General features: G+C 42.3%; 3 protein-coding genes across 3 annotated transcripts in view; all 3 read right to left on the bottom strand.

The window, feature by feature from the left end:
* Positions 1 to 874, bottom strand: part of skap1 (src kinase associated phosphoprotein 1) — a 30569-nt gene extending 29695 nt beyond the window's left edge. Inside the window, exon 1 of the mRNA XM_079293136.1 lies at positions 762 to 874. Within this exon, the coding sequence (XP_079149262.1) occupies positions 762 to 801 (40 nt within the window). The 5' untranslated portion in view covers positions 802 to 874. The remainder of the gene's footprint in view (positions 1 to 761) is intronic.
* An 8737-nt stretch (positions 875 to 9611) lies between these two features.
* On the bottom strand, positions 9612 to 10758 carry hoxb1b (homeobox B1b; the record flags this gene model as incomplete). The annotated part of the gene is made up of 2 exons (XM_079292675.1): positions 9612 to 9922; positions 10200 to 10758. The coding sequence occupies 2 exons, from the start codon at positions 10756 to 10758 to the stop codon at positions 9612 to 9614; spliced, it is 870 nt and encodes a 289-aa protein (XP_079148801.1).
* Positions 10759 to 12116: 1358 nt separating this feature from the next.
* On the bottom strand, positions 12117 to 14876 carry LOC306794560 (homeobox protein Hox-A3-like; the record flags this gene model as incomplete). Its single annotated transcript, XM_079292674.1, has 3 exons — positions 12117 to 12688; positions 13575 to 13924; positions 14857 to 14876. The coding sequence occupies 3 exons, from the start codon at positions 14874 to 14876 to the stop codon at positions 12117 to 12119; spliced, it is 942 nt and encodes a 313-aa protein (XP_079148800.1).
* Between the last annotated feature and the right edge of the window lie 230 nt (positions 14877 to 15106).

Below are 15106 nucleotides of genomic sequence, written 5' to 3'. Positions count from 1 at the left end.
GCTAACTTGCGACTAAAATATTAGGGTGTTAATAGTTTCACTACTACGTTGCTTCTTCAGAGCTTAAAATCATAAACTAGTCTTTGTGTGGCTTGACCTGTGAAAGTGAAAACCAAAGACAAAGAGAGGTAAGACGTTACACTTTCTAATGTCTGTAGAACGGATGAAGTCATGGTTATTATTTAATTTCACTGTGGTATTAAATATGTAAACTTGATCACAGTAATATACAGTAAGTCATAATAATATTACCCAGTAAGGCAAGACCCTAGTTTGTAAAACTGTTCGGTCTACATCGCGTATCTGATTCCATTTCTTTATGTTCTCCCATGCTACACAAATGGACTGACACATGCAAATGTTCTCCCAAAGGCCCCGTCTGCCGGCAGCAGTAAATGCAAATGTAGTAAAATACTGTACAGTTTACAGTCTAAGTGTGGAGAAATATGTTTCTTTGTGTTCTAGTTTTTTCCATTTGTGCAACTACAAGTAACAGCAGGTGCGAGGCTTTTCTGAGCAACAAAATAAAGAATTCAAGGAAAGATGTGACACGTAATGTTTTTAGGTTTAGCTTACTTAACTGGCCGTGTGTTCTCAACTCAACCAGTAGAATCATATCATTTGTACATTTTAAATGTAATTTTGTTGTAAAAAGCATGCCTGCTTATAGTAACAATCTTATTTCATCACAGGATCAAAGGATAGAACTGTACTGTTTTTAAAAAGAAAGGATTATTAACAGTAAAAAATAAAGACATTACCATCCAAAAGCCGCCTAATGTCAAGTGGTATTGTTCCCATCCCTAACTTCACCTTTCCAACTCCAGACACTTTGGTTTGCTGACTTTTCACCCTTCACACTTTTGGTTTGTACTCCACAAAGGCAGCCTATGTGCACCCAGACTCTGTCATACTGTTACCGCTCCGAGCCAGAAAAAAGAGCATGGCACAGCCTATAGCATCTAACCAACCACCTGTGTCCTCTTGTTCTGAAACCTGACTTCCGTGCATGCATCTAGATTTGCACAAAATGGGGTGGAGCAGGTGCACAGATGACAACTTCCTCTCTGCACTCTCGTTTCTTAGTCGAGGGCTGATGACAACGTTTGACTGACACAGAGAAATCCCCTCTGTATGGCCTGATACTGTACACATTTAGATAAATATATTATGTACATGCAGGTGTTTGTGGAGAATCAAGAAATGAGCAACTCGAAACACTCGAAAAACATTGTGACAACTTTGAATATGACTGTTGTCTGCTGCTGAGAAAACATGTGTCTCTGCCTCTCTTTTTATGCTTTCTGTTGTTTAGATGTGTCAATCTGCACCATAATCAAATGGAAATAGATAAAAGAAATCAAAGTATTTTGGTTTGTATAACTTGCCAACTAATGTATCCCCATGTCAACATTTTTCCATGTCCAGTTACATTTAGAAGTGCTTTAAATGATACAGAAAATCCCCTCAGTCATACCTTCAACTCTTTAACCAAATGATCTGGGATCACATGTCCAGGTTGGCGAGCCTCTGGACTGTTGAAGAGTCCTTGAGCAACACAGCTCCAGATATGCTGTTGCTGCTCCTCTGCAGCCTGACCTCCCTGCATAGTGGGAGTACCAAACAGATCATTTCCCCACAGGGATCAATAAAGTCCCACATTAACTTACATCGAAGGAAAAATACTTTGGACGCCCCTAAGGGGTTTCTTCAATTGAAAAAAAAAAAAACTATTTAGATCTTCAAAACTGTTGAAATAATATCAAAAACCCTTGATACAAACTAGTGTTTTTTGGTCAGGTGCTCCTGTATGTTTTATTTTCTTTTTAGCCTAAAAAGCTTCTGTCCAGTATAGTTTAGTCTGTGCAGAATTATGCAGAATTAATAGTGGAGAGACTCTCACAATGGTGACCGGTTTATACAGAATGTCCCAGTTATGTGGTGAAACAAATGGTCTGTTGGAGTTTTGAATTAATTATTTGACTAGTAGTACAACACCATTACTCATACAGCCACAAATACAACATGTTTATTCTACTAAGTCGTCTGGAAGTGGTAAGAGTAATGTTTTATAAGCCATAATAATTTCCCTGGTTAACTTAATGTTAGCTAGCAGCTAGCTTAATGTGGCTAATGATGTTAATTCAAGTAGCTAGTACTTGCTAGTACTGCAGCTAACCTGCTAATTAGCAATGACCGTTAGCCCAGAAATTGTATCTTATCTTATCACTATGTAGGTTTATTGTAACCTAGTTAAGTGCTTAGCGTTACATGAACCAGTCTACCATTAACGTTAAGACAAAGTGTAACGGTTTAACATTGACGTTAGGCTGACTTGTAGCTAATGGTAAGCTAACTTAGCATACATAACGTTAGCATTATCTGACTGTCGTAAACGTTAGCTTGTTTAAGGTTAACCCACCTGGCCTCTGACGGCTTCCTAAAGTTCATATTTACCACCTAACCTCACACAAAGGGTGAAATTAGTTTTTATGTGTTTTTTTAAAGTGGCTTTACTTACATGTACACGAGCTAAATAACGTACATTTCTCCACGACCTTTCTGCTGCGTTCAGGTACTCATATCGGCCCAATCGGCTAATGAAGTTGTAAAATCGTAAATCACAGACTTTCTATTTTATGGTAACCTTACTACGGTTTTATACGACTTCGACATCTAACGCTAAGGTATGAATGTGTTTTTCTTTTAAATTGTAAATCAAAGTTGTGGTGCATTCACATTCAAGTGATGTTTTGCAAAAATAATTATGAGATAATAGGAACCTGTAATAGAAATCCAACCAAATCACTGTATAAAAGATAAGAAAATACATATCCACCGCAATTAAACTGATGTTTTATCAAAGCTATACAAGAAAAAAAGGATGTAAGAGCTAAGGCTCAATTACCAAATCAGATAAATAAATAGATAAATAGCACATGTTGTCAAATTGGGTATCAGAAATTCTCACTTTCACTGTTTAAATTACAACAATCTCCACTTTAATGGGTCTTTGATTTAAGCTTGAAAACTAATTAGGGTATTTCAGACAGCACGTGAATGCAGCATCACTAAATTGGTCCCTTACTATATCTGACAGGGCATGGATGAATGGTTTATATTACCAGTAGTGGGTGAACAGCAATGGGATGTACTGGACTAGGCTTTTATATATGTGGTTGACATTAGAGGAGGTATTGGTGGTAGTAGTGATACTAATAGAAACAGTGGTGGGTCTGACTATCGCCGTATTGATCCACGTGTTACTGAAACACTACAAGAGAAGCCATCAAGGAACCAAAGCTCAATCAGACACTGCTCACATCGACAGAATACACCGGATATCAGTCAAGGCTAGGTTGAACTAATGTGTATTCAAGCTTGTAAGATAATTATTTCATATCCTAAGCAACATCACACACACATACACAACAGTAATTGCTATTTCACAGACTAACAGGCCTGAGTATTTGAACAGAAATTGGTCTGATTGTAACATTTTGAAGCACATCTAAAGTGTAATGCAATAAAAGACTTGGATAATTTACACATTTGCTTAAAACACATTCCTGCAGGCCAAAGGCTTGAAACTTGAAATGTTTTCTAGGTGCTGCACTAATTTTAAAATCTTGGATTAGAGTAAAAATGTACCCTGTGTTGCTTTACTCTTAAATAAAACTATGTTTTCCCACATCTGCAGGAGTAACTGCCATTTCCTCTCAGTGCATATTCGTATTTTAAATTTTTTCTGCATTTCATGTTGAATGCTCGATATTTCACGATAGTTTCCTTCGCTGTCACCTCTCTACAGGAAGCCAGAGGGTCAGGGCGAGTTGAGTCCCATGTCAGAATTGTCCCCACGTTGACCTGCGCCTGACTGGCCTCCCAGCAAAAAGCCCCTGTGAAGGTAAGAGGAACTGGGGTCCCCTCCCCAGGAAAAAAGGGTTCCCTCCCCTTGACAGCTCCACAGAGCCCCAGCCACCTGCCTGCTGGGTCAGCCCCATATGAAAAGGGAAGCCCTTTGTAATCCGATGGGGATTACACCACCCAACAATGCACCGCTGAAAGAGCGACAAAAGCCCTGTATCAAACGCAGCTGAGGCTATGATCTCCCGCTACTACCAACACTGACTCCTCCGCCACCTCTCATCTCCCCAAGAGGCTCTCTGCCCCCCCCCCCTTTAGCATTCGCTGCCTCTGTCCTCCTTCTGCCCTCTCATCTTTAGGATCTGGCCTTTTATCAGCGCATTCCTTTTCATTTGCATTGCGGTGTGGGGAGGGACACCGGGTCCCTCTGATCTGATATAGAGCCAGGACAGAGAGTCAGGAGGATCCTCAGGGCATGAAGGGTGTGTGTGTGTTTGAGTGTGTGTATCCTGTCCTACAAAACACACACACACACGCACACACATACACACACACACACACACCACATTGCATTCTCAAGATAGGTAAACTCTTTTGCAGTCCAGAGGTCCAGTGAAGCAGCCATGCCTGTCTTTCAGGCTCTGTCTGTCTTTATCTTTATTTCAGAAAAGGAAGTGCTGTGATTGAGGAGCAGGTTCTTTGTTTAAAATGAGGAATTTGCATCCAAGATTCTGTTAAAAGGTTCAAAATCGTGTAAAGATTTAAGATGCAGATTATACTATAACCATTTGTTTTTAAACCAAGAGCATAAATCACTCTGTAAGAATAGGTGTCACCTTATCCAACAGCAAATAGCTGGTGCTCAAACGTGGCCCTAATATAAGCACGTCACAGCATATTCAACCCCCTTGATACAAAAAGAAAAAAGGTGTTTGTCCTGATTCTTAAGGGTCAGTTGCAAATGTTTGTGTTGCTCGAGGAGATAAAAAGAGGTGGTTTACTTTTCGGATTTCCTCAGTATCATTGTATTCCCAACCCACCCATTGCTCAAACATATGTCAGTGTAAGGGGGGGGGGGGGGCTTTGGTGGCGGCGAAGTAAAAAAAAAAAGTGATGATAGATTGAGGACACAAAAGACAGAGGAGCAAATGTGTTGCGCTAAATCTACAACCTTCAGTGAGCCACATATTGACTGACTCGGAAGGGGTTACCTCAGCTTGTACTCAGATCAATGTTAGCCCTGAGAGCATTCAATAGAAAATCATTCAAATTGTATTATGTTAGGATATATGAGCCATTTCAAAATATTAATTCAGCATTATTTGAGGTGTCTGTTAAGGAGAGCAGTTAGAGCTCGCAGTGCGTTGACTCGACTGAGTGATTGCACACCTCTATTACACGTGATGTATGAATGTGTGAGAGGGACCTATTTTTCATTACCGAGACATTGTCCCTAGAGGCGGTTGTTAAAGAAGAATCTGTGAATTATCCCCCTGGAACAACTGGCCCTTGTCAGGAGCCGGCTAGATGGGGGAAAGGGAAGGGGAAGGAAAGAGGAAAAGGGAAGCACAGCACTATTGATATCGGCGGGATTGAGAGACTGGAAGGACGCCAGGAGAGTGTGTCTGCCTGCGCTTGTGATCCTGCACACCGCCGCCTCTCCCTCTGTCCAGTTAATTGGAATACAAAGCAGAGCGGGGTCGATGAGAGAGCGGTGAGGACGAGGAGGAGGAGGAGGAGGAAGAAGAAGTAGGGTTGGGGGGGGTATAGCTGCTGTCTGTCTCCAGCAACGCTCAACCTTCACTGCTCGCTGGGAATTGACTCGGGAAACCAGCAAGCGAGACCGACACACTGTCACTGGTAAAATGAACTGTCACCTTGCATTTCTCAGCCTCCTGGCAGCATCGAATTGGTCGCTTTGAACCATGTGACGTGACACTGATTGAGTTCTGGTTTCCTTCCCCCCCCCCCCCTCCTCTCCTGGGCTCTAAAGGAAGAAGCCGGTTTAATTTCAAGTGTACAGCCTCTCCATGCAAAGTGTCCAGGACGTCAGCGTGTGGGCAGCAGGCAGCGTCTTCCAGCCTTCACACCAAAACCTTTCATGGGTGCCCCTATTCTTCCTCACCACCCCTCATTATTTCATTGTGCTGCTTCGTTACGCCGCCTCTCGGCTACTCTTGTTTTTCTTTACGGCATGTAGTTATGGCGGACTGACAGGCACACAGGAGGAGGAAAACTATTAGGGGTAGCCATTTGGATCCTGGAGGCAATCCCAGCGAGTATTAAGACGTTAACCCTGGCCAAGTCACTTGTCTCTCTCAGTTACTATGCTGATGGAGAGAGGGAAAGGATGCAGTCGCAGGGGGCGGGGAGACCCAGGAGGCTGGGGCTTCAGGTCGGCCGGCGCTTCCAGATCCAATAGAGCCTAACTCGGATGGGGGATGGTTGTCAAGAATCTCCCAGTCTCGGCTAAAAAGAGCCTCAGTGCCACAACAAAGGAAGAAGAGAGCGTGCCATTCATAACTAGGCAGCATTTCTCTCCACAAGGCTTCAACTGAGGATATTCAATTAATATTGATAAATATCTACAGAATAAAAGTCACACATGTGACTGGTCATAGTTTAGGTACTTCTAATTTCCAACACTTTATCACTTCCTTAAGAAGTATAGTTTCCATTAAAATGAATAATAATATAAAGCGTATTGAAATCTAAATGCATTGTCATGTGTTTATGCTGCCGTTGGGTTTGAGAATCTCGGATACCTTCTTAAAAAAAACAGTAATTGTCTGATTTCTTGATTGCACTTTGACCGTTTTTGCTTCTTTCTAGAGCTGCTACAATAACTCAAGTAATCAGAACATTAATATGCAACTATTTTGATTAATCATTTCATTTGATGACAAACATTTCATGGTTCCAGCTTCTCAAATGTGAGGATGAAACAAGACATTTCATGACTTCAATTTTGGCTCTAGGAATTTTGTAATTTTGTGGGAACCAAACGATTAATCAAGGAAAGAATCTGCTCATTGAATTGACGATGAAGATAATCGTTAGTTGAAGCTCTGCTTCTTACTGTCCAGTATTTCTTCAGTCAGCCATTAAATTATTTTCTCTATCTTTATGATATAACAACAGGGACAATAATGGAGATATGACTTTATCGTTCTATTGCTGAACAGATCTGATGTGATGAATTTAACAAAAATAATGCTCTGCATACTACAGAATCTCCTGTATGTATGATAGATAACCTAAATAGCTGTGTTTGATAAGTAGCAATACAAGTGACTGTTGTATCTCTTAGATGACCAGCCCCCCCGTTATCCTATGAATACTGTATCTAGTTCCCCTTTGAAGCCCTGGGACCCTGCAGAGTGACATGCGACAGAGGAACTGGTAGAAAACCAAGGAAGTGAGCATGGCAATAGACTTGTAAAAGAGCCTGCAACAACTGCGAGCAGCATGGGGTACAAACAGCACCGGGTTGACCTCAAACAGAGAGCAGAGGGAGGCGGGCCGGCTAAAGATGCATAAGATATTTGAGGACAGAGAGGTTGGCTGCCGTATGTATTAATAGCCCTCGTGTTTGTGCAGTCAGGTGATCGTGCTGCAGAGCTTTTGATTATTTTTTGCCATCATAAATGATCTTCCCTCTTGTCCCTCAGTGTTCATTAACCATCCTCTCCTCTCCTCTCCTTGCCCTACATTGTACCGGCAGAAGGCGAAGAGCTGAATCCGAAGGTGAAAAACATCCTCCTCCTCTTCCCCCATGCTGAACATCTGTCTCCGCCGTGTTGACTGCAGCACAGACTCTGACACCTCCAGATGGAGAGCCCGCTGGGAGCGCTGAGGTATTACCTACAGAGATGGCAGGGATCACACCTCTGGAATGGAGTCCCACACTTGTTTTCTGCACCGTCCCCCTTTTTTTGTTGTTGGATCTGTCACTATTCACCTTATCGATCGTCGCCTCCCCGGTCCTTGGCCTTGTGACTCTTCTGGAAGCTTTTGGCTTTCAAAGAAATGCACGACAACAAACCTCTCAGCCCTTCTTATAATTTACAGTAATGGGCCGTGTGGTATTTCAACTGTAACTTCTATTAGTGGAACTGTATTCATTTTTAATATAGTTGGAGGAAAACTGCATGTGGATACATTTCAAATGATTGCTGATTTCCATTTCCTAGAAACATGCCCTGAACCTTCATAACAGTTTTTAGTTTTGCATAAACCGGAACGCTGACTAAATGGCTTTTAATCTTTTTTGTCGAACTATTAAAGTGTTGTTTCACCTCCAGGTCTGAGTCTAACTAACCTGTGTGTGGCAGGAGTTGCTCTGTGACATCTCCTGGCCTCTTCTGATTAAAAGGCGTTAATATTTTTCTTTTATATAAATCTCATGATGTCCCAACTCGTCGACTCCATGTCATCATTGTATCAGGGTTGATTTAACACAGTGGATGTCGCATTGAGGCATTTTCAACTTATGAAATGCCACAAATAATATACATATTTGTATTCATTTTGTAAGAATAAATGTCCATTTTTTCAGCACTGACGTGTTTCCTCACAGTCCAGTCATATCGTTTAGTTTACAGTTAAAATGTGCAGCACCTCTCTGAAAGAAATACCTGCAGGAACCTCAAGTATGAGAGGCCCAATAGTGGAGTTCTCGGAGCCACTCTGGTGTCTTGACAGATTGACTCTGCATTCATTCGAGCCTGAACTCTGTGTGAACCGCAGCTTTAGGAAGAAAGGGCACCAACAGGCCAGTGCTGCTGGGGCAGAAACTGTGTGTGCAAACCTAACACCCAGTGCAAATATTGAACCTGCTGCCCCTTCACCATCACATGAAACCAGGTGGTCCGGTCCGGCAAACGTTGATCATCGGCCACAATGAGCACTTAAAATGTTAAATCATCGACTCACTTCCTCTGATTTTAAAAGGAGAAAATGTGGTGGTTTGATTAAAAATGTCTCACTCAAATTATGTAAAATACAAGTGGATGTCATTGCAACCTGTGTCAGCTGTGTCCAAGCAGAATTTGGGTAACAAATCCCCGGTGCGACCTGGCTCCCTACAGTTTGTTGTCATGTTTAGAGCCCCCGGAGGTATTTGGAGGTGAAAAGGTCACCCCGTGTGTGTGAAAGATGCCTCTTGTCACATTATGCAAGGGGACATTGGCGAGACTATGGAAGAAGTTGGTGATGCGATTCAAAAATATTCATATTTAGAACAATTTATTATTTACATATATTTTTTAAAAACAATCGGAGGAAAATACTTCAAACTCTGTATCAAAATTAAAAGTTTGATTGGAACTTAATGAGCTTTTTCTTTTTTTTTTACAGTCGAAACATTTATTTTTACATAAACAGCAAATACAACACTTTCTTTTCGTTTTATAAACTTTATTAAGCTACAAAATCTCAACGGTTGTTGGAAAATACCCTGTAAATAAATAGTGCAAACAGTGACACTGAGTACCTCAGTGCTCCAACACAAAACACGTATAGCATGGGCTCATGATAAGAAGGTTACAAACACCAGAACAGAATCCCATTCAGCATTAATCATTGCACTATGAGTGCATAACAGACACAAACATACCCTGTTTACTTCACAAAGTCCACGTGCATTTTTAACAGTTTATTTCTGGAACGGTGCAGCTGAAAGAGAGAAGTGGAGAACTGCTCAGGCCCACAGTCTTATTGTTTGTTTTTAATCAAAAGTCACATCATGGTTCACAGTCTTTCCCTTTTCCCTTTGGAGAGCTGTTGGGATCGGCGAGTTTCTCCACAGGTTCCGCAGCTTTGACCAAAACGCAGGCCGACTTCTCGCGTTTCTTCTGCTTCATCCTGCGGTTCTGAAACCAGATCTTCACCTGCGTCTCGTTGAGCTCCAGACTTGCAGCGACCTCCACCCTCCTCGCCCGCGTCAGGTACTTGTTGAAGTGGAACTCTTTCTCCAGCTCGGTGAGCTGCTTGGTGGTGAAGTTGGTGCGGATCACGTTGTGCTGGCCGGGAATCCCGAACTCCGACAGGACAGCTGTGGAAAGAGAAATTGATGAATGAATGAATGATGGAGAAAAACACATGAAAGTCATGGAGCTGAAGCATGGCGTTTCGATGTGAATGAAACATATGAGAATGAATAGAAGAACATTAGTTGCCAAATTTAGTTGCCACATTTTTCAGATCAATTTGTGCATCATTCTAACAACTGAATTGTGCTTTTACGCACCGTTTACGCCTGTGTGTCAAATGTTTCGTGGGTTCTCTGAATATCACTTAATTCCCGTCAATCTGTCTCAGGATGAACAAACCTGTTTTAGGTGGGTTCCTCTTCACTTTCATCCAGTCGAATGTTTTGGAAGTTTCCTCCACATGGTCCAAATCCTTCTCCTTACTTTGGAGCGGTAACCTCGTGTAAACACTCTCTGGATATTCTTGCTGCCTCTGCTCCCCATTTCCAAAATGTAGATACTGGCTGCCTGTTGCAGCTCCAGGCCCGCAGCTGTCCCCGGTGTAGGGAGCCATGTTTGATCCCACGGGTGAGACCTGCGCGTGAATGAAGCTCCGGTCCTGCTCGGGCGCGAGGCCGTACTGGTGATGTCCGTACTCCAGCGGTGACCCGTACATGGAGTTCCCCGGTGTCACAAACTGCAGATCCAGGTTGACGTGGGTCTGGTGGTGCAGAGGGAGACTCGGGGTCTGGTGTGACGCAGGAGTTGCGGTAACTAAGCGCCCGTCCGGTGCGTAACTATCACTTGTTGCGCACGAGTTGGATGACACGTATCCATGGTTCAAATTGTGGTATCCGGCCTTGGCACTGAAAATATTTTCTCCCCGGTTGCACACTGGGTAGTCTAAGTAGGAGTTCATCCTGGACTTGGCCCTTTTGTTTGTTCACAAGTGATCAAGACCGAGCAGTCATTAATCGGTGCTCCCTTTGCCCTAACCTTCTAGGTAGTATGTCAAAGCTGTAAAACTGCCTTCCACCCTCATATCACCTTCCTGACACACCACGTGACCCGCTAAACGCCAATGGCAAAGGACCTACAGCACTCTGTCAAGTGTGCGGGCTCGTCCATCAAACGGCTGGCATTTACATGACAAGAGCTTCAATCAAACTCGCTCATCCATCTGATAAGAACACAAACATCAGGACACAGTTTCAGAGTGCAGTGTTACGAGAGCTCCAAATGTCAAACAGTGAAAATAATCACCATCTAACATAATAATAATAATATGGATTTAGTATACATGTTATAATAACACTGGCCTTAAAGATTAGAAAATATTATTTTTGTCTTGAAGATGTCAAAAGTCACTAGACTGATAAATTATTTATTTAACCAAACCTGAATGCCAGTAAAGTTATACACAAGTAATAATATACAATTAAAAAGTAAAAAATGTCATCACCTTTTTTAATGTATTGCCTACGTTTTAACTGAGAGATATATCTTTTTTTGTTGCGCGACTATTCAACTTAAACTTTTACATTTAAAAGCTCTCTGTAAATGTTTTGGTCCAAAAACATTTCTTCGGCCTCTCGACATCAGTCCTGCTGACAGACTGAGTCTAAAGCAGCGCAGTGGATCAGTGATCCATCACGCGCTCTTTCTACAGATTGGCAGCTTGTGGCCCACTTCGCCCATAAAAAGAACAAAAGACACATTGAAGAACCATAAGCCTCGCTTCTTTTTAACGACTATAATGTAATATCTTCCCCCAAAAAAAACTCTCACGTCCACACTCACTCCTTAAGGACTCTGTGATTAAATAAGATGTGATGTTATGTTATAGACCTCAAGTGCTAATTAAGCTTTAACAAAATAAAAAACAAGGAAAGTTGGCATTTATTCCAACGTTTTAGCTGCTTTAGCGGGCGTCTTTTTGTATTAGTTCTTAGAGGAGTATTTATTGGAGAGTCTGGTGAAATCTCAACAAATTGCGTTTATTTATGGAGCTGAAATAAAAGCATGGAACATTTTAATCTGAGATACACAAGCCTCTGAAACAATATTTAGAAGAGGCCCATGCGTAAAAGTACGCACAACAATGTATATAAAACGAATAAATGTGTAGAAATACAAGTAAATATGACCTGAGACTAATATGTAGATGAACTATTCCAATAAATAAATAATATAAATACATGCATCAAGACAAAGCTTCTTCTATAAATTAAAGGGGGAGGTATTTTTGTGGAGACTCGAGGAATTCACGTGTTTCTGCTACAGATGAGTCAGTTTTGGAGCCTGCATGATTCTGTCCTGCCTGCAGCTCTGTGGGAAATATGACCCGTTAAGATCCACGTTTGGGTCTGTTGCGCGTGAGGTGGTGTGCGTCTCGTACCGCACGTTAAACTGCGGGTTGTGCGTGAAGGTTGCAGCGGGATATTTGGAGTATTCTGCCGGGTACGCCGGCTGGGACTGGTGTTGTTGGGACTTGAGCGGAGGGGAGGCCGGCTGGAAATCCCCGCCCAGATGGACATAACCCAGGCTCGACAGAGTGGGGCTGCCCGGGGCGGAGGGGGAGGACGGGGGTGAGGAGGACGAGGTGGTGGTGATGGGGCCCTGCACTCTCTCGTCCTTCTTCAGCTTCATCCTCCGGTTCTGGAACCAGATCTTGATCTGCCTCTCGTGGAGGTTGAGCAGGCTGGCCATCTCCACGCGCCGCTGTTTGCACAGGTAGCGGCTGAAGTGGAACTCCTTCTCCAGCTCCACCAGTTGCGCGCTCGTGTACGCGGTGCGCGTCCTCTTGGAGGCCGGGGTCGCGCTTGGACTCTTCTCGTTAACGGTGCAGTCTGTGGAGACAAACAGCCAGGAAAGGAAAGGAAGGTTGTTGAGGGGAGGTGTGTTTTTTATTCATGACTTCATGATCATTATCCTATCTCTGCTGAGTCTCAGTTGTGAAGAGAGCAGAACGCTCTGCTAACCTTGCCTTTCTGAATAAAGGTTACATTACATAAAACTGAGACAACAACATGGTGAGAGAGGAGAGGAAAAGACAGGAACTAAGAGAACACAAAGTGGTTTACTTAAATCAGGGGTTTATGGTGTTACACAAAGATTGAGAGATGTATGAGCAGGTCACCACATTTAAAAAATGGCGTCCAATAACTCAGCTGTTTGTTAGGTTTTCTAAAGTGGTGAGTTCTGTGAGTAAATAAGAGGTTGTTCCTGAAATGAAGATTTAACGGTACAGATTGTAAACAGGCCTCTGACACAAACTTGGATAATATATTTTAAAAACAACAACAACAAAATACTTGATTTAAAGGGACACATTATTATCAGGCCTTAAAATAATGAATAATAGTTAAATGAAGGGAAACTTTGTTTTACTCCACTAAAATAAAATAAATAAATAGTCTTTCTTTTAACATGTGTATTATCCCAATCATTTATATTATTGTATTTGTTTTGTTGTGATTGTGTTTGTTTTGAAGCCATGTAATTAAATGTAATTTTTTTTATCGAATTATGATTCGAACTAAAAAAATGGGAGCCTAAATGAGCCAATGTTTGTTTATCATCCTGCTGCTGCCTGGCTGTATAGCTTCATTAAAAGCCACCTTACGGTTTGAACGTGAAAAGGAGAAATATGACCTCATCCCTCCATTAAGAGCTCGTTAAGGAGACATGAATGAAAACGCCTCATTTGAAAACGCCTCTTTACGTCATACAGACCTGCGGCTCTCCTGCCGTGTTTCTCACTTGAGGGCCTGGACTCTTTCATCCAGGGGAAAATCTTTTTGCTCGGAGGAAACTTGGTGTTTTGCTGTTTTGACCTCCGGGGGAACGTGCGCTCAAACGTCTCCGCGTGCACCAATTGGTGGCGTGCAGCTGCGCCACCGAACCCGCCGACATCCTCCAAAGCCTGGCCGAAGAAGAAGAAGTCTTGTTGCTGGGTGTTTTGTGTCGCACAGGGTTTCTGCATTTCCATAAAATGTGCACCGGGGCCCCCTTTGACCTTCTGGCGGAGCGCTGGCAGCCAAATGTCACATGGCAGGTTTCCAGAGAGCCCTGCAGCTTCTGGCCTGAGAGGATCCAGGAAAAAAAGAGACAGAATCAGGGAGGAGACCACATGATCCATCTTATCAACTCAATAGTATGCTGACATGAATAGCGAGCCTCTCTATGGCCCGAGAGGCAACGGGAACATGAGAGTTTGGTGGAAATAAACCCGCTGCAAAAAACACCAAAACAGAGGATCTTGTCAAATATGTGCAGAAATCAAATAATTGAACAATAAGTGTTGACCTCACTGTCCTACAGCGAGGCTCATTGTATTTTTCATTGTGTGGTAAAGCAGCTAAAACAAACAAAAATGATTATCAAAGAGGTTTTATTATAAGACTTTTCTTTGTCTTTAAAAAATAATAAGATGTTAATAATAATAATAGCAATACAAACAAATGACAAACAGTAGCACTAATTGCACAAACACAAACACAAATAGGCCCATAAATAGAAAATACATTAAATATAATTATAAAAGTAACTACTTTGTCTTTTTGTTGTGTGTTTACTGAAATCACATTAATGTGCTACATTAGGGCCCGTGACTGCTCATAAATAACTGCCTTTTGTCAGTGAATGGATGCTGCTGCTGTCTGCAACATTTTCAAGGAGGGAAAAAAATGAAATGTTATAACACAATCTGCTAAAAAAGTAACCTATCTCCACAGAATAAAACAGAAGTCCATTGCGCGGCAGCTGTTTTTTCTGCTTCTTCCCTGAATTGAAACGCGATTTAAAGAAGAAGAAGAAAAAACAACAACATCTTAATTCAATTGAATCCAACAGAACAGAATTATTAAGCAGCAGTTGTTTTTTTAAGGGCGAAGAGAGACGCAGTGAGAGAGAATAACGTCTGGAGGCATGCAGCGTTATGAACTCTGGTTGAACCGCGGCTGGAGTCAGGCTCGTAAATCATAAAGACACATAACCCAGTCCGCGGCTGCCTTACCTTCCACAACCTACATTCATCCCCCGCACTGAAACGATCCGCGCGCAAACAAATACACACCGGCTTCCTCTCACCGTCGTTCTTTCTTTCTTTTTCTTTTTAGTTTTTGGGTTAAAAAAAAAAAGCCTCCTCAGATTAGAATAAAATCCCTGCAGAGAAAGAACCGTCTCTCGCTTTAGATGATGATGTGGCTTCGCGTGCCAGTGGGGTGAAGCAGAGTGGACAGTGTTTCTGCAGCTCACACCGCCCT

This window comes from Melanostigma gelatinosum (assembly GCF_949748355.1).
Source record: "Melanostigma gelatinosum genome assembly, chromosome: 21".
Taxonomy (NCBI): domain Eukaryota; kingdom Metazoa; phylum Chordata; class Actinopteri; order Perciformes; family Zoarcidae; genus Melanostigma; species Melanostigma gelatinosum.
Note: the sequence above shows the minus strand (reverse complement) of the source record. Positions and strands in the feature narration are given on the sequence as shown.